The sequence below is a fragment of the Bison bison genome, unplaced genomic scaffold (genome assembly GCF_000754665.1).
Source record: "Bison bison bison isolate TAMUID 2011002044 unplaced genomic scaffold, Bison_UMD1.0 scf7180017864065, whole genome shotgun sequence".
Lineage (NCBI taxonomy): Eukaryota > Metazoa > Chordata > Mammalia > Artiodactyla > Bovidae > Bison > Bison bison.
This window is the reverse complement of record NW_011494637.1, coordinates 855,033-873,686: the sequence shown is the minus strand read 5'-3', so window position 1 is coordinate 873,686 and position 18,654 is coordinate 855,033. Positions and strand designations below refer to the sequence as shown.

Genomic DNA, 18,654 nt, shown 5'->3' with positions numbered 1-18,654 from the left:
TCACAGGATGTACTCTGCATATAAGTTAAATAAGCAGGGTGACAAAATACAGCCTTGACGTAGTCCTTTTCCTATTTGGAACCAGTCTGTTGTTCCATGTCCAGTTCTAACTGTTGCTTCCTGACCTGCATATAGGTTTCTCAAGAGGCAGGTCAGGTGGTCTGGTATTCCCATATCTTTCAGAATTTTCCACAGTTTATTGTGATCCACACAGTCAAAGGCTTTGGCTAGGTACTATTTGTGCTTAAAAAAATTGACAAAAATTAAATTAATTATACATTCAGTTCACTTCAGTCACTCACTCGTGTCCAACTTCTTGAGACCCTATGGACTGCATCACGCCAGGCCTCCCTGTCCATCACCAACTCCTGGACCTTACTCAAACTCATGTCCATTGAGTCAGTGATGCCATCCAACCATCTCATCCTCTGTCGTTCCCTTCTCCTCCCGCCTTCAATCATTCCCAGCATCAGGGTCTTTTCTAATGAGTCAGTTCTTTGCATCAGCTGGCCAAACTATTGGAGTTCAGCTTTAACATCAGTCCTTCCAGTAAATATTTAGGACTGATTTCTTTTAGGATAGACTGGTTTGATCTCCTTGCAGTTCAAGGGACTCTCAAGAGTCGTCTGCAACACCACAATTCAAAAGCATCCATTCTTTGGTGCTCAGCTTTCTTTGTAGTCCAACTCTCACATCCATACATGACTACTGGACAAACCAAAGCTTTTACTAGATGGACATTTGTTGGCAAAGTAATGCCTCTGCTCTTTAATATGCTGTCTAGGTTGGTCATAACTTTTCTTTCAAAGAGCAAGCATCTTTTAATTTCATGACTGCAGTCACTATCTGCAGTGATTTTGGAGCCCACCAAAATAAATTCTGTCACTGTTTCCATTGTTTCCCCATCTATTTGCCATTTGTCAGTAAATCAGATATCATGATCCATAGCTCCCTGCTTCTGTTGCTACTCAAAAGTGAAGCTCTTCCTAGCAGTGACAGGGCACGGATATCTACTAGGCTCCGAATTCATAGCACATGTGATCTCTGACGGTACTCCACCTCTGTTTTAAAAACAATACTTCTCCTTTTGATTGTAAGGAGCCACATACCTAGGCAAAGAAGGGTCTCAAGCCATCATTCACACCTTCATCCAGCAAATACAATTTATTAAGGGCCTGCCACGACTCCTCTTTGAATGTGCTTCTAGAGTTTTCTGTTTGAAAAGTACCATCAGTTCTCCACGGTTCTGCCATCCAGTCTTTCCTGGAGTCGACCATTGTGCACTGGTAGAACTGGAAGAGTTGTGCCCAGAGGCCCCTGCTTTTGAATGCAAACAGCAAGCCCAGATTGCTTGAGTCGACCGACAAGATGGCTGTTAGGTCTGTTCTCAGTTTCCCCTGGGGGTAACGCATTCCTCCTGCTTTCTTCCAATCCCCGTTAGAAGGTTTCTTGAAACTGTGTTTCATCTCTTTAACCTTAGTTCTTTTGTAGGAAAAAAATATTGTCACTTAAGAAAACAGGATGGGATGATAATATTTACATGTTGCCACTCAAATAGGATAAAATACTACACCAATGAAGAATTGGGGGGGGGGAAATGGTCTAAAAAATTGCCTCCTTGCGAGTCCTAAGTGGAGCTATTTCTGTTGCTTGGAGCTGAGTCCCCTGCGCAGACTCACATGAAGCTTATTCATAGAGCTCTCATTCCAAAGTAGACTGCAGGCGCAGTCTTTCCGGGGCAGAGTCAGGGATGTGCAGCACGATGCTGGCAGCGTTTCCCGTTTCTCTGTCTCCTGACTGTTGGTGTCATTCTCACTAAATCAGAACTGATGATACTGTGTCACATTCCCACAGGACAGCTGGTAGATTGGGAGGTGGCATTCTGGATGATTACTCACTTTCTATAATAATTGTGCATGGTGTTGGCTGAGATCTTCTGTGAAGGCGTTTGACACAAGTGACCAGTCCTCTTCCGTGTCCGCTTTCTGTGGCTCCCCGGAACCTATGACACTCTGCTGATGGGTTTCATCCCGTTCTTCCCCGACTAGCCCTTGTTTATCTCTCTCGCTGACCTGCTGTTCTCAGCTGATCTCGCAAACGAGGATGTTCCTCAAGGGTGGTTTCTTTGTCCTGTAGCTGTCGTTGTTGCTCACTCACCACGTCATGTCCCACTCTTCGGGACCCCATGGATTTCAGCTCGCCAGGCTTCCCGGTCCCTCACCATCTTCTGGAATTTGCCCAAGTTCATGTCCAATTCATCGGTGACACCATCCAACCATCTCATCCTCGGTCACCCTCTTCTCCTCACCTCTCTTGTCTCTACAATTTCCTGTTCAGTGATTTCCTCTGCTCGCTTGGAGTTAAACACATGAACCTACAGATTAGTCTCAAATTTTTAGTTCTAATTCTATGGCACTGTCTTGAATGTAAGAAGACTTGCGCTTACCTGTGACGAATTTTCACCTAGTTGTCCTCATGCCCATTATTTGTACCCTCATACTCCGTTCACTGAGCTTCAGAACCTTGGGTTTTCTTTGGTTTGCCCTCCGCTTCTTCGATTGTAGTTCAGATCCGAGTTGACAGCTTTATTAAGCCTTTCCTCTATAATAGTCACTCTATCTGTCCCAAGCGCAGACTTTTTGTTACTTGCACTTAACTTGCCATAATGAACTCCCAGCTTCACAGACTTAAACACTGCTATGTCCCTTTCTCAGTCAGGGAATAGGAGCTACCACTGGGTTTTCAGAGAGTGAATTTACTGTAGGGAATTAGTTGTAAGGAGAGAGGATCCCTGCAAGAGGATGCTGCCATGCCTGGTGTTAGGGGATCAAAGGCAATAGATTGGGTTTATCAGAACTAAGAAGCTCTCAAAACTGGGGTTCAGATCTCTGAAAGGGCAAGGGTGAGGCTGGTCCCCATTGTTTAGAAGAAGCTACTTGCTGGGAAGTACAGCTGGGGTGGGAGGAAGTGCTGCTGCTGGAGGAAGCTTCCCCTGGTGGCTCCGTGCTCACCGAACATCACCCGAAGAGCATGAAGGAAGCTGCTCCCCTGTCCTCCTGTGTGCCTGTCCCCTGCTGGCACCTTCCTTTGCATAATCTAGCCAGAATCCAGCTGGTAAAGGGGTCTGATTAACTTTGTATGTCAAACCCCAGCCAAAGCGTTAGAGAATGGAGAAAGATGGCGGATTTGGAATTGAGAAATGCTAGTTCATCATCCCTATAGCACGCCCTTCAGTTACACATCGTGCATACGCAACCTTTTACACGTATATTCGAAGTGCAGTGAATACTTCATAACTACACCTAGCAAGGAAGGCCATTCATGTAAGTGTATACAAGGGCTGTCTTAGCCTCCCCTGCAAAATGGAAGACACAAGTTCCAACAGTCACATTACTCTTATCTGTGAGGTGCTAATCCCTTTATTAGTTTATTCCTAATTCCTAAAGATATGTGTATATATATTATATATATACATATATCATGTATATATTTATATTAAAAATAAGTTGTAAGGTTAACCATAAAGATAACTACAGGGAATAAGGAAGGAGGAAAAGAAAGTTATTATTACATATACATACGAATATCCATACACACACACGTGTGTGTGTGTGTATATATATATAGACAGAGAGAGAGAGAGAGAGAGAGAACTTCATACAGTTCTCAATTCTGTAACTGGTGATGAGAATTTCAACATCTTTTTTATCTGTTATGCATCCTATTTATCTTTTTCCCTCATTAATAATCTCAGTTTGTAGGATTTTTTTAAAAAAAAATTATTTTATGGGGTGACACACATCTGCATTCCTGACGGCTCTAAATACAGAAATCTTCATTGGATTGCCATAGTTTTTAGGAACTTTCACTCTGGAGCATGGAAATACTAAGAGGTACCATTGAAAACCCTCGTATATTACATCGATTTCCTGCCATCATCAGGGTGCACTAACCACCCTTAGGATTCTGCTCCAGCCAACACAATACCCCCTCTTTTTTCCCCTGTTAATTCAACATTTGTGGAACTCTACCTGGCCAGGTCACATTCTTAACTGTTAGTGTGTGTAACTGTTTTTGTGTTTTCTGGTGGAAACCCTGCTGTCCTTGGTCCTTTCAAACCAGCAGAGCCGGAAGCGGGGAAGATGGAATTAGGCATTCTGTGGTGGAAACCCTGCTCTCCAGCGTCCTTTCAAACCAGCAGAGCCGGAGGCGGGCAAGACGGAATCAGGCATTCTGAGAGCGGGTACTAGGCGCAGGTCTGAATACGGCCACACCCACTCTCCTGCCTTGAGTCTGCGCCTGAGTTTTCTGGATCTTACAGAGTATATGCAGGAGGTCTCTCAGACAGCACCCCAGCCCCTCAATCCTTGTCACCAGCTGGGTCTAGTCACCATTCTAACAAGAGGGCTGCCTCTGGGTGAGATGCGACAGTGATATGAGAGAAGTCAACGGGCACGGCTCATTGCCACACTCCCTGCACAGGGACGCGAATTCAGTGTTCAGAAGCTAGGTGTGTGAGCACCGTGCAGTCCCTAGGACGTTTTTGGATGGTGGTGCTGTTAGAAACACAGTGGACAGGAAAGACACGTTGGATTTGGTAAACCAATTTGATTCAAAGGCAATAATTTTCAGCAGAGGTGTGTTTCCCTTACTGCAGTCATGCTGTTAGATGGTGCAAGACGCTTCAAAGAGTCTTAGAGGAATATTCACTGTGACTGATGGTAAGAAGCATCTGTATCTTTCTTAGAAGCTTTATGGTGAGTGCCTTCAGTGGTCACGTCCTTGCTGTCCTTGCCTCTGATGGTAGGAATGATGATGACAAAGACTATGTGATCAAATGGATGGGGCACTTTGAGAAGAATCACGACTTCAGGGTGTGTTCAAAAGACCAAAGAACTTCTGTGTTGATGTAAAAAACTAAAAGAAGGGTTTTTGTGATTTTTCTTTTTTTTATTTTTTCCCCTTGAAGCTGTGGGGCTGACTTACAGAAAATCAAATCCAAAATCACATAGAATTGCAACAGGTTACAGAATTACAACTAAGTTCACAGACTCTTCTCATCTTTATGTGAAAGGTAGAGCATTGATTAGAAAGACACTGGACCCTGAGACTTGAAGCAGATCAAATAGGTAGATTCAGACAAAGCCAATGGTGAACTCTCCAATCTGTCTGATGTCTCCATGCCAGTGACCACAGCCCTTCTGCCTTCTCTGCCTTGCTGGCTTGAAGAAGTGGCTGCTGTGGGTTCCGTAGTGGGGCCAAATAAACTGGTTCTAGGAATGCCAACAGAATCCAGATGCTGGAGACAACAGCAGCCCTGTGACAAAGAACGACTCCTGGGACACTTCTGCTCATGTCATATCGCTGACACAAACAGCAAGGCAAGCCGGCAGGGATGAGAAGGGCTCCATCCTTCTCTCACATGCCAGACTCCCCCACGTGTCTCTACAGACAGGATCTAGCAAAAGCCAATCAGCAAAGGAGCTTGGGAAATAAGCTTTCAGAGTTCCATCCCTCCCACCATCGATAGCTTAGTGTAGAAGGGTGAGTAGGACATTGAGAAAAAAAATTTTAAAATGCCCAAATGCCTGATGGGCTTGCCAGCTGTTGTGGAAGACCATAGGTTGGAAGCTCATCCACAGCACTTCCCCAATGGTCCCACTCACCTTAATTAAAATCCTGTAGCTGTTGTTTAGTCCCTCAGTCGTATCCGACTGTTTTGTGACCTCATGAACTGTAGCCCTCCAGGCTCTCCTGTCCATGGGATTTTCCAGGCAAGATTACTGGAGTGAGTTGCCATTTCCGCCTCCAGGGTATCTTCCTGACTCAGGCACCAAGCCCACTTTTGTGAGTTGGCAGGCAGGATTCTTTACTGCTGGGCGACTAGGGAAGCCCACAAAATCCTATAGACTTTGTGCTGATTTGAGGATCACTGGTCTCATCCTGCCATGCGTTTGGATAATGAGCACCCACGTTACATTTTCTCATAATAGATACAGCACCTTCCCTTTCTTCCTGAGGAAGCAGTCTAAGAGCAAAGAGGACTTTTCCCCCGGGCTCTACCAGAATGCATGGCAACTTTGTTAGAGAGAAAAATATTCCTTCCCATCTGAAGTAAGATAGCTGCCTCGGGTTCTACCATAATGTCTGTCTGCTTAATTCGATTCACTTTCCTTTTCTCATTCCGTTACCTAGATAGACACATTTCATCTCATGTAGCCAGTTTGAAAGTGTGTGTTCTTGGTCACAAATGTATTGGATGAAGTGTGGGTGGAATAAAATTACGACTTTGGGGAAGCAGCTCTCTGTGCGCTCTAGGCTGGCAGTATGTCGAGAAGGGCATCATCCTTGTGTTCAAAGGACAGGTCATCTCCGTGTGTGTGATGCTAATGCAAAGTGCCAAGGGGATCATAGGCTTTTTTTTTTTTTTGCACTAAAATTCATGGATTGCCTCATAAATGAAGAAAACAATTAAATACGCTTTTGGTTGTGGTTGGTTTTATTTGCTTCTAAAGGGCACATGTTAATGATGTTGTTTTTGAGTCATTTATCATGGACCACTCCAAGGTCAGGACCCCAGAGTGTACTGCCTTCCCTTGGCATTTACTTAGGAACCACAATGCCATTTATAGTTGCCATCCATTTACAAAAGTGAAACAAACACACTTGTACATAATTAATAGTGAAAATGAGGTGAAGCGTTTAATAAAAAAAAAATGCAGTATGTTCCAACCTGAAATGTTTACTACTTTCTAACGTGAACATACAGGTTTTCATAATTTGAAGTTTAAGCATTTTTGTAAAGAACTTTTCATTTCTATCATTTGATACCAGACTCAAAAACACAATCAGCAGCATTTTCTCTAGCAAAGTTAAATATAGTGTGATAGGTCACCCTGACTTATTGTGCTTCCAAGAAGCGAGGTAATGGGGATGTTGACTGGGGTGGCATTGCTCTCTTCATGCTCGGCTATGAGTTTCTGCTCCTTGGATAGAGGTTTGTTGCTGTTTAGGTGCTGTCCTGTCCCACTCTTTGAGACCTCATGGACTGCAGCACGCCAGGCTCCTCTGTCCTGCACTATCTCCTGGAGTTTGCTCAAGTTCATGTCCATTGAGTTGGTGATGCCATCCAGCCATCTCATCCTCTGTTGTCCCCTTCTCCTCCCGCCCTCAGTCTTTCCCAGCATCAGGGTCTTTTCCAGTGAGTCAGCTCTTCGTATCAGGTGGCCAAAGTATTGGAGCTTCAGCTTCAGCATCAGTCCTTCCAGTGAAAATTCAGGACTGATTTCCTTTAGGATGGACTGGTTGGATCTCCTTGCAGTCCAAGGGACTCTCAAGAGTCCTCCAGCCCCACAGTTCAGTCCAACTCTCACATCCATACATGACTACTGGAAAAAGTATTCTTGCCTGGAGAATCCCATGGACAGAGGAGCCTGGCCAGCTACAGTCTGTGGGGTTGCAAAGAGTCGGACGTGACTGAAGCGACTTAGCACACACGCAGGATAGAGGTCAGTGGTACTTACTGACCACTTACAGAATGGAGCCTGTGTTGGGATTGCTCTCTGAGGCCCTTGTTCAGACTGCCCGACACGAGTGTGAATGGATGAAGCTGCAAATGACAGATAAATCAGAGCGTTCCAACAAAGTCTCAGATGTTCCAGGGCCAGGGTAGGGCATGGCAAGATTTTGGGTGATCTTTTTATGGGAAAAATTTATCAATTCAACTCAATTTTCCCATGTGTTGAGAAAGACTTGATTCAGAAGTCTTTGGACCTTTCTCACAGTCTCTGCCGAATTTTACATTGCCTGTAAGTCACACGCCCTTGGTAAGGGGAAGGGCTGCAGTGTGCATGTCTGTAAGACTTTGAACCCTAGTAACGAGAATGCCAACTAGAGGGCATGCTTGTAACAGGCTGCCGGGAATCTCCTCCTGAATATAAGTCTTGTTTGAAATCACATAACTTTCTAGCATAGCCTGATGCAAAGCCATTTACGTGTCAATGTAGAGATTTAGAATCACTCTTCACCATGGGTTTTTAAGCCCCGCCTTCTCTCTCTCTTTCTACTCTAAGGAACATTTTCTTTGCCTGCTTTGTATTGGTGATTTAGAGTGGTTTTTATGTCATCATGAATTACCACTGCTTTCCCTCGGTGATTTACATTTTTGTGTGTTGCTCAGAAATTATCCTGTGCGGTTTGATGAAACACACTCCATGGATCTGAAACCGCCTTCTTGCCTTTTAGGTCGTGAGCTCTAGAATGGACACTGCTCCTCAGCTTCTTACAGTGCCTCCATTCCTGCCGCTCGTGTGCAGAGTAAAAGCCCCATGCCTGGATGTGCACTTCTTTGATCTGTGCAGCCTGTGGTCGTTTTATTTTCCCACGCTCGCCACATTTCAGGTATATTGCACTACTCAGAGCTCTCCTGCATCCCCCACTCCCCAGCACTTCTTCACTGCCGGCGCACCTCTCTACAGTCTCATTTCTGTCAATCAGCTGCTGCTGTCTGTTTCCCAGTCTCTGTCTGACTAGACTGTGAGCACTGTGCAGGGTATTTATTCCGAGGATTTTCAGTAATGCATGGTCCTTCAGGGGGCACAGCACACACTCAGTCTCCATGTGTAGGATAAATACACCCATGAACTTGTGAACACCCTCTGCATGGTAAACAGTTACCAGGTTGGACTGGATCAGACTGCAGAGGGTACACCAGAGGGAACCTGTGCGACAAGGACTCAAGTTCCAAGGACTCGGTGTTTACTTGCACACGCCTCCGTGGTCTCTTCTCTTTCCTAATAAGTTCCTTCTCACGAGAATCGTGATGCAGAAATCAATCCACAATTTAAAGCCACACATAGCAATAAGAGTGTGAGATTAGAAGCACCCCAAGTAGGAATTGTTTTCTTGCTGTGATCAATGGATTCCTCACAAGCTTTTCCATGGATTCAATTAAATAAGCCACAGACTAACAGATCCTTATTTGACCGACAGTTTATTAATCAAATTATTCTACTTAGAATGGATTAAAACTGTTAAGCCAAGTACATGAGAATACTTGGTGATTATTCTCTCAATATTATATATCTATTGATGTAACTTGCACTAAGCATAGTATGTCAGTCATGAAAATTTGCTGAAGGACACATTTAATCTACTGTTCAGGAGGGGTTCTAATTTTTCTAAATTCCTCTTTATATTTTTTAAAATATAAGAAGTGAGCAGTGGCCCTGTAAATTGTGAAGCAGTTTTTTAAAGAGACAGGAAGTAAAAATAACTCTTAAATCTCAGTGGCAAAAAGACGCTGTGGAACGTGTATTTAACACACTAAAGAGATTTTTACTGGAATAAATCTCCTTAGCTCGTGCTGGTTATATATGTAGTACCAAAGGACTTTTGATTTCAACAAGATTACCCACCGTGAAAACTGGGAATGGGGTGTCTTCCTGAGTCCACTTTATCTCATCTCAGAAGCCATCTTCATACTCGTCTCATTACAAGTATCCCTGTATTTCTATCTTTCAACATCTCTCTCAACTAACACTTAGAAAATATTCAGAAATCTCATTTAAATTGTTTATAATGACTAACACATTAGTTAACAATCCTAAGGTATTTTAAAGACTCAAATATTTAAATACAATAAAGAAACATTTGTAATTGACATTTAGTCATTAAATCAAAACTCAGTGATTAAACCATACACATGTCCTCACGCGTACACACACATGTAAATAAAATTGACATGTGTCTCAAATCATATTGTACACGCTCTCCATATCCTATACGCACTCTCCCTCCAGTGACTGCAATGTGTGTCTTCCTTTTTAGCTGGAAAATAATTGAAGTGATGTGAGGTGCTTAAGAAAATTCCCTTCTCCTCTCTTGTTTAATAACATAAATTCTGATAAATGGCATCCTGGATCATAATGTTGACTTTACGGGAAAGGAGACATTACCTTCTAATGAAAAATCGGCTGTGAATGAATCATTCATAATTTCCTTGATAATCATTTACACTTGACTGCATTTTATAATGTTGAACAGAATGTAATCACGCTTGATGACCTTTAAACATTCTTTTAAATTGGGTATTTCTAAATGCAGTTTCTGCTCAATAAATACATGATATTTCATATGGCTTAATACCTGGAAACAGTTCAGTACATATGACATAATTTCATCCTCTGCTTTTATAGGAAGATGTCATATTATCATCCTCAAATTAACTCTAAGCCTGCTAGTATATTTTTCATTTATTTTAAATCATGAAAACAGTGAGTCAGTTCTTGAGAGACATATACCAAGGATAGCATGATAAGTGCAGTGAAAGACCTCCCAGCTATCCTTAAGGTGCTGATAGTTCAGACGGGAGGGACACAGATCCAGAGCAGGCCTTATACTCTAGTGATGGCACTCAAGTATATTTAGTATATTATGCCATAAATACCATTTCTTTATTGTATTTAAATATTTGCATCTTTAAAATACCTTAGGATTGTTAACTAACGTGTTAGTCATTATAAACAATTTAAATGAGATTTCTGAATATTTTCTAAGTGTTAGTTGAGAAAGATGTTGAGAGATAGAAATACAGGGATACTTGTAATGAGACGAGTATGAAGATGGCTTCTGAGATGAGATAAAGTGGACTCAGGAAGACACCCCATTCCCAGCTTTCACGGTGGGTAATCTTGTTAAAATCAAAAGTCCTTTGGTACTACATATATGAAGTACTTCCATAGGGCACTGTGTTAGGCCAAAAGGCCGGTGAAAGTGAAAGTGTTGGTCATTCAATCATGTCTGACCGAAGCCCGCCAGGCTCCCCGTCCATGGAATTCTCCAGGCAAGGATACTGACGTGGGTACCATTCCCGTCTCCAAGGGACCTTCCCGACCCAGGGATGGAGCCCACGTCTCCTGCATTGCAGGTGGATTCTTTACCAAAGCGCCATGTGGGAAACCCGATTACCTGCAAAGCATGCCTCATCTGACATTCTGCATACACCCACCAGGGAAGCGCAAAGTAAACTTAAATTCCTTCATGGCTGAAAATGGTTCTGCCTGTTTTATATGCAGTGTTTGAATAAGAATCTTAAAAAATGGCCTGAAAAAATCAGGGATTCTTTGTGGAAAGCATTCTAGTAAGTAAGGAGACATGAATACTCTTTAAATTTTCTTTGTTTCATAGTGAATCTCCTCCGCAAAATTAGACTGGAATATCATTTTCCACATGAAACAATTTCGTCTAAAAGAATGTCACCACAATATTTCGTCTAACATTGGATATATAAATGGATTTTGAATGTTAAGTGCTGTTTGATGGACACAAATACCATTCAAGTTTTCACATCACCTATTCAAATTTTCCGGCATAGAAATATGCTTAGTGTTAGTACAGTATGATATAGATCAAAGTATTGAGGGTGTTAAATTGAGATAAACTATTTGGATTAAAAATCAGAAAATTGGCTTAGACTCGCAGGTCTCTCATAATGTCTTGGCTACTAATGTTGTGAATGACTTTAAAAGCTCATTTTGATTCTCTATATTGGGAACACAGTTTCTACTTTCAGACACATTGGAAAGAACTTTGGATTCAAACATTTGGCAGTAGATTTTTATTGAGGTTATGAAAGTAAGACTGTGAGGCATCAGTGGAACTAGCTAAAATGTGAAAAATCCAATTGCCCAGATGCTTTGCATATTGAAAAGTGATTTCCTTAATTCAATCAACAGAAACTTCTGGTTATTTTTCTTCCTTCTTTCTCTCCCACAGAAATGTTCTCTATTTTTTTTTAAATTGTAAAACTATTGAAAAATTGAGGAACTAGTATAGGCACCATATTTCTGCCCCCAAATCCACACACAGACATGAGATAAATGGCATATTTGTAAGAGTGTACATATACACACACACACACACACACACACACACATATATTTTATCAATTTATTTGAAATTTGCAGATGTCATACTATTTTTCTTCTAATATCTCAGCATGTATCCCTCTAATCTAAAGTCTCACATCTCACATCATTACTATAATATCCATGAAATTTAATATTGATTTAGTGTTATTTTTTAATATGCAGCCCATGAGCAGATGACCACCTTTGTCCCCCACATGCCCTTTATGGCTGTTTTGTTTTCCTCTTCCTGGTTAAGGCAAGGATTGCTCTTGGTCATCCTGTCATGTCAGGCCATCTCATATTCCTTGAGTCATCACTGTATCATAACTTTCTGCCATTTCTTGTCTTCCACCACCTCTGCCTGACATTGTAAAGACTTCAGGCCAGTTGTCTTTTGGAACGCCCCACAACCTGGATTTTTCCTGAGGTTCTTCCCCGTGATCCTATCACAGTCAGAGTAAATGGCAAGTTGGTGTGTACAGTTCCTAGATGGTGTGTAAGTCACCTTGCATCTCGTCCGCGGGCACACGTCTTATCTTTTGATACTAGTGATGCTGAGTTTCATCATCTGGGAACACGACGTCCATCATATATCTTCCTTGTGAAGGCAACCTTTCCCTGGAGTAATTAGCACATAAAAAAGGGGAGGGTGCTACTTTGAGATCATGTGAATGTCTTATTCCCCAACAGGTTTCGAAGGATCCATTGATATTCCTGTTCAAGTCAATGTTGCATTTTGTGACTGCAAGTAGAAAGAGGCTTGGTTTTATTATTTTTCCATTTACTCTGTCACATCATTCTTGAAAGAAGTAAGTGGCCAGCAGCAGTCTGTTACGCCAGCCTCTGCATATTTTTGATATATCCCCATCAGTCTTTGAAAACGTCCTGGTTCTTAAGCACAGGGTGTTGCAGGCTCATCTTTGATTATCTGAGTCCTCGAATGCAGGTGTTAGGTGTCCACATTACTACAGATGTCTTTGCTTCTCGAATGTTTCAGTAAATGATACACTGGCACATGTGTACACATGTCCTTTCACCAGTTCTTCCAGACGATGCTGATTCAAATCCAGCACTGCAGAATTCTCCATCACCGTTCTCTCTTCAGTATCTGTATCTATCCTCTTCCATGGGGAGAAACCCCATTACTGGAGACATTGATATACCACGTCATTTATTTTATTCCATAGTTCACACTGAATGTTGAGCACCAAAGAATTGATGCTTTTGAACTGTGGTGTTGGAGAAGACTCTTGAGAGTCCCTTGGACTGCAAGGGATATCCAACTAGTCCATCCTAAAGGAGATCAGTCCTGGGTGTTCTTTGGAAGGACTGATGCTGAGGCTGAAACTCCAATACTTTGGCCACCTCATGCGAAGAGTTGACTCACTGGGAAAGACCCTGATGCTGGGAGGGATTGGGGGCAGGAGGAGAAGGGGATGACAGAGGATGAGATGGCTGGATGGCATCACCCACTTGATGCACATGAGTTTGGGTGAACTCAAGGAGTTGGTGATAGACAGGGAAGCCTGGCGTGCTGTGATTCATGGGGTCACAAAGAGTCAGACACAACTGAATGACTGAACTGAACTGAACTGAACTGATAGTTCACACAACTGAGTTTCAAAATTACTAAACCCACAGCATTACTAACCACAAAGTTATGAACAGATTTCAGCATATTGTTAAAGAAACCTCAAGGATATATGTTAAGAGTTCTAGATTTGTCAAGTGTCTCACAGTCCATAATCAGTATGTGATGCTAATTGGTTGTGACAGGGGAAAGAATCCTTGATTTTGGTCCGGGGATATTGTATAAGCTTAAGGTCTGGAGTAATGTACAACCTAAAATTATAGCAGCAGCACAGAGGAACACAGTTTGACTCATGAACAGCTGAGAACGCAGTAAATAACGAAAAAGCAATCATTCTGTGAGGGCTTTGGGGATATTGCAAAGTGTTTAATGGATGGCATCTGTAGAGATGAATAAACCTAGCTGAGGCAGCTCTTTGTGCTAATACTTCATACTATAAATAATAAATAGAGGGGTTCTAATTTTATCTTCTAGTTTCTCTCTAAAAGTTAGTAAAAACAACCAAACAAGGAAGCAGCCTCTTTGGTGAGTCTAATGGGCTCAACTCCTTCTTTCTCCAGCCGGTAGCTTTCCCTTTGTTGTCTAGAGTCGTTGGTTCCCCTGGGACCTTCCTGCGCACGTCACTCTCCCCAGGACCGCCTGTGGCCTCACTCATTGCATCTTGTTCGCAATCCTGAATTTCTGCAAGTGCAGGCTTTCATCGCGTGCTATTGCTAAGGCAGGTCATGCTTTCTGACAAGTTCTGTAAAATATCTCTTTCCTGAGGATGGCTTTTACTTGTGTATTTTCATAGCTTTGCCATGATGGTTGATGTCTAGTCTTATGCTGGGTCAGAGCGTGAAGACATACTACTCAGCTGTGCCTCAGTTTGATTGTTTAATTGAAGTACAGTTGATTTCCAGTGTTTTGAGAGTACAGCAGAGTGATTTAGTTATACATATGTTTTTTTCAGATTCTTTTCCATTATGGTTATTTTAAGGTGTTGGCTCTAATCCCCTGTCTATGCAGCAGGCCCTGGTGGTGTATCTGTTTTGTGTACAGCAGTGCCTGTGTTGGTAAAAGTTCCCATAGTGCTGAAAAGTGCCCTCCATCCCCCTGTGTCACTGCATTAACTATCCTGCCTGGCTGCTTTGGCTTAAATTTAATCCCTTTTATACTCAGAATTGAATTACCTTTTTAATATAACATACATAGTACTTAGCAATCTGCAGACTCCATTATAAATACGTATTTTTAATCCCCTGATTGGAGTTCCTGCTACATTCTGGCTTTTGTTGCTATTGTTTATCTCGGTTGGTAGAAAACACTGACGCTTCATGAAATGTGTGTTGGGCTAAGAAGAGGGTTAACAAACGAGTCTTGGACTTGGATCTTAAATGCTATTGGATTTTAACTTCAAATAAGGTTACAGGAAGATCCCCTGGAGGATATCATGGCAACCCACTCCAGTATTCCTGCCTGGAGAATCCCATGGACAGAGGAGCCTGACGGGCTACACTCTATATGGTTGCAAACAACTGGACACGGGTGATGTGACTGAGCACGCCCAAAGGCTATAGACCAGACCCTTCTTTGAAAACAGCTGGGCACAGAGAAAGGGAACTGTTTATCTGTTGGAAAGTTGGACAGTCCCCTGAGGGTCAGGGGATTGCCGTCTTTAGTAGACACCCACGGGTTCGCAGTTTTGCCAATAACTTCACAAACAAATGTGCCTAAGGCTGGTTTCTAGCAACAGGAAATAAGAAAATATAAAAGGATTCAATTGAGGGCACTTTAGAAATATAAGGGCAGCTGTTTACAAAGGCTTGTGGCTCTCCAGGTCAGCATTATCCTGTTGATGACTCAGTCGTGCTTTTCTCTGTGATATCAGAAATTCCACTGTCCTCTCAACGTTAGCATTTATTTATAAAATAATCCCTTTGAGGTACAATATTTTATTTTTAAGCAAAGAATCTCTATGCCCACCATAGACACATGTCTGAAACGCTTCTCCAATCCCCAGGTGAAACTTAGATGTATCACAAAGGTGAAAAGACAGTGATCACAGGAATGGAGCTATATCGAGAACGTGAGTCCTTTTCTTTCCGTGAGCTTCAATAGCGTCAGTGTGCTTCCCAAATTATATCTCATGCAGGTCTCCTGTATGATTTGTGCAAACTTCCAGAAAAAATTAGGTTGGCATGCTGAACTCCTCCTAAGTAAAATGAAGAAATAAATGAGGGAAGTCTATTATTAAAAATATTTTTAAAAATAGATTTTAATGAGATTGAAAATGTTTAGAGTGTTTCAAACCTTAGTCATATTAACATTTAAAATACTTTTAGTTAATACATGCTTTCTTACTTTCTTCAAAAAAAAAAAAAAAATCTGACTCTCATGCTTCAGTTCTGTTCCCCAGAGTTAGCCACTTATAAACATTTAAAAAATATATTTCCTTTGAGGAATATAATCATGAAGGAATTGTGTGTGGACTTAATAGCCTTTACTATGCCTATTTATTCACCATCTTGAATGTAAAACTCAGCATACTTACTCTGTGCCGAGCCTCTTCTCTCACTCCATTTCTGTTGTTTAGCCAACCTTCCACAATATTAACTGGGATCTTCTAGGGATAGGAGAAGCAGCATAGTCTCTGCCTTGTTGGAACTTTCACATGTTAAGCCAGATAACAGCCCATCTTCAGTTATTTGATATAATACTAAAGTGCATTATTACTTTCAATAACATAATTTAACCTTTATTTATCCAGCAATCTTGTATAATATCCACCAAGTATTTTCTAAAAGAAGGGAATGTATATGTCTCCGTTTTTTAATTCTTCCCTTTTTTCCCCTCCTCCTAAGTTCAGTCAGCCCTATCCTTATGATTCCATTAACAGGGCTTATAAGATTGGTATTGCATTCTTTCACCATAGTGAAGCTTTCCATGTGTTGCCGATAAGTTGATTTAAAAAAAAAATCTAAAACAAATAAACCTTAATTACCTTGTACCAACTATGTCATATGATTAGATCCATAAGGAGGACATCATATTCTAATTATATTCTCAACCTGTACCAGCCAATAATGTTCCAAATGTGAAAGTCAATAAAAGATACAAATTAACTAAAAAAATCTGTCATATTTTATATTGTTTTGTACTTGATTCATGCCTTTATTTTATTACTTTCTATTTTTCTCAGAGAGGTTGGCTTTCATTTTTCTTATTGATGAAAGTAACATGACTTCATATTGTGATTAAGAAAGTTTTGTTATTAATCACAGAATTTGTTGTCATCGAAGGTACTTTCTCGTTGAGGACATTCTTCATGAACTAATTGGATTTCCTGTTCTAATTCACATCTGTTACTTTCTATAGACTCTTCTGTCAGTTCATTGTTTGGTTTATTTTATTTTGTTTTCTATGTTCCCCACTTTTATGACTTTTAAAAAATGTTTTGCTTTGTACATCTTTAGGTAAGTATTTACCTACTCTAATGATTAGGTTTGTGAGTCAACTTCACTAAGCTGAGCGATGCCCAGAGAGATGGTAAAGCATTATTTCTGGGTGTGTCTGGGAGGTGTTTCTGGAAAAACTAGGCTTTGGATCAGTAGACTGAGTAAAGAGGATCACTCTCACAAAGCAGGTGTGGATATCATTCAGTCAGTTGAGGGCAGGAGAAGATGCGTGTCCCAGCTCAGAGAGTGAGGAGATCTGCCCTTTCTCTACTAATTAGAAGAATCATGTTACTTCTTAATTTAGCTTCCATTTAAAAAACAAGCGAAACTTTGTTTTTATTCCTCTCTCTTCATCTATGTCCTCTGAGTTTTGGAAATTTTCATAACTTTATCTCTTAGATCCTTATCCCTGGCAGAATGGAAATGGAGCAGCAACACCAGTGTCAGCTGGGAGCTTGTCAGAAATTCAGTCTCAGAGTCCACCCCAGACCTACTGTCTAAAACTCTGCATTTTAACCAAAAGTCCTGGTCATTCACATGCACACCAGAGTTTGAGAAGCACTGGTCCGTCCCTTGACTCATTCACTCTATTGAACAATTCTTTTATTAATATAGCTATTTCCATTATATAGGAACTTTTTCTCTAATTGCTTTCTTTGCACCCGAACAATCTTTGTAATGATTTATCCTTTATTGCTAAGTATGCAAATCAACTTTTTTTTTTTTTTTTAATTTTGTTCTTGCTGTTGTTTTTCATTCTCTCAGTTGTGTCCAACTCTTTGCAAACCCATGGACTGCAGCACTGCAGGCTTCCCTGTCCTTCTCTGTCTCCTGGAGTTTGCTCAAACTCATGCCCTTTGAGTCGGTGATGCCATCCAACCATCTCATCCTCTGTCACTCCATCTACTCTTGCCTTCAATCTTTCCCAGCATCAGGGTCTTTCCCAATGAGTCAGCTCTTCGCATCAGGTGGCCAAAGTATTGGAGATTCAGCTTCAGTATCAGTTCTTCCAGTGAATATTCAGGGTTGATTTCCTTTAGAATTGATTGGTTTGATCTCCTGGCAATCCAAGTGACTCTCCCGAGTCTTCTCCAACACCACATTTCAAAAGCATTAGTTCTTTAGCTCCCAGCCTTCTTTATGGTCCAACTTTCACATCTGTACATGACTACTGGAAAAACCGTAGCTTTGACTATACGCATCTTTGTCTGCAATGTAATGTCTCTGCTTTTTAATATGCTGTCTAGGTTTCTATATAGACCTATAGCAAAAAATCTTAAATCGACATTGTAAGGGTGGAAATTAAGAAAGACTAGCCTCCCGTCGTCCTAAGAGGAGTTCTTTGGTTTCACATTTGGGTGGGTGCCCTAGATGTTGTAGGCTCTCTTCTGATGCTGAGATGCTGAGATCTGCCTTACACTGCTGAATGGACTAAGAACGTGAAGAAATAGAAACAGAAAACTGTGTAGCTTTAGCTGAGTCAAGAGAGTGAGCTGCCTTTAAGAGTTTTTGAAGCTTTGTGGTATGCTCTATATTCAAGGCTACACACAGCTCCCTGTTTACCTGTTATCAACTAAAAGTGTATTTGGAGGAAAGCTAGTGCCCTGGTGAATCTAGAAATTGGCTAGATATGGAAGCTACTGGAGGACGGAAGTTTGCCTTGGATACATTTCAGCATATCAAATGAAGGGAGAAAATATCTCTCAGTTACTCCTAT

General features: G+C 41.4%; 1 protein-coding gene across 8 annotated transcripts in view; it reads left to right on the top strand.

Annotated features, from left to right (window-relative positions):
* Positions 1-18,654, top strand: part of PARK2 (parkin RBR E3 ubiquitin protein ligase) — a 1,245,124-nt gene that overhangs the window by 522,321 nt on the left and 704,149 nt on the right. For 6 of the 8 annotated variants that reach the window (XM_010836732.1, XM_010836730.1, XM_010836731.1 and 3 more), the window contains one exon: positions 8,245-8,400. The exons of the other annotated variants lie outside the window; for them this stretch is intronic. In XM_010836732.1, coding sequence (XP_010835034.1) covers positions 8,245-8,400 — 156 coding nt within the window. The remainder of the gene's footprint in view (positions 1-8,244; positions 8,401-18,654) is intronic. 8 annotated transcript variants of the gene reach the window in all.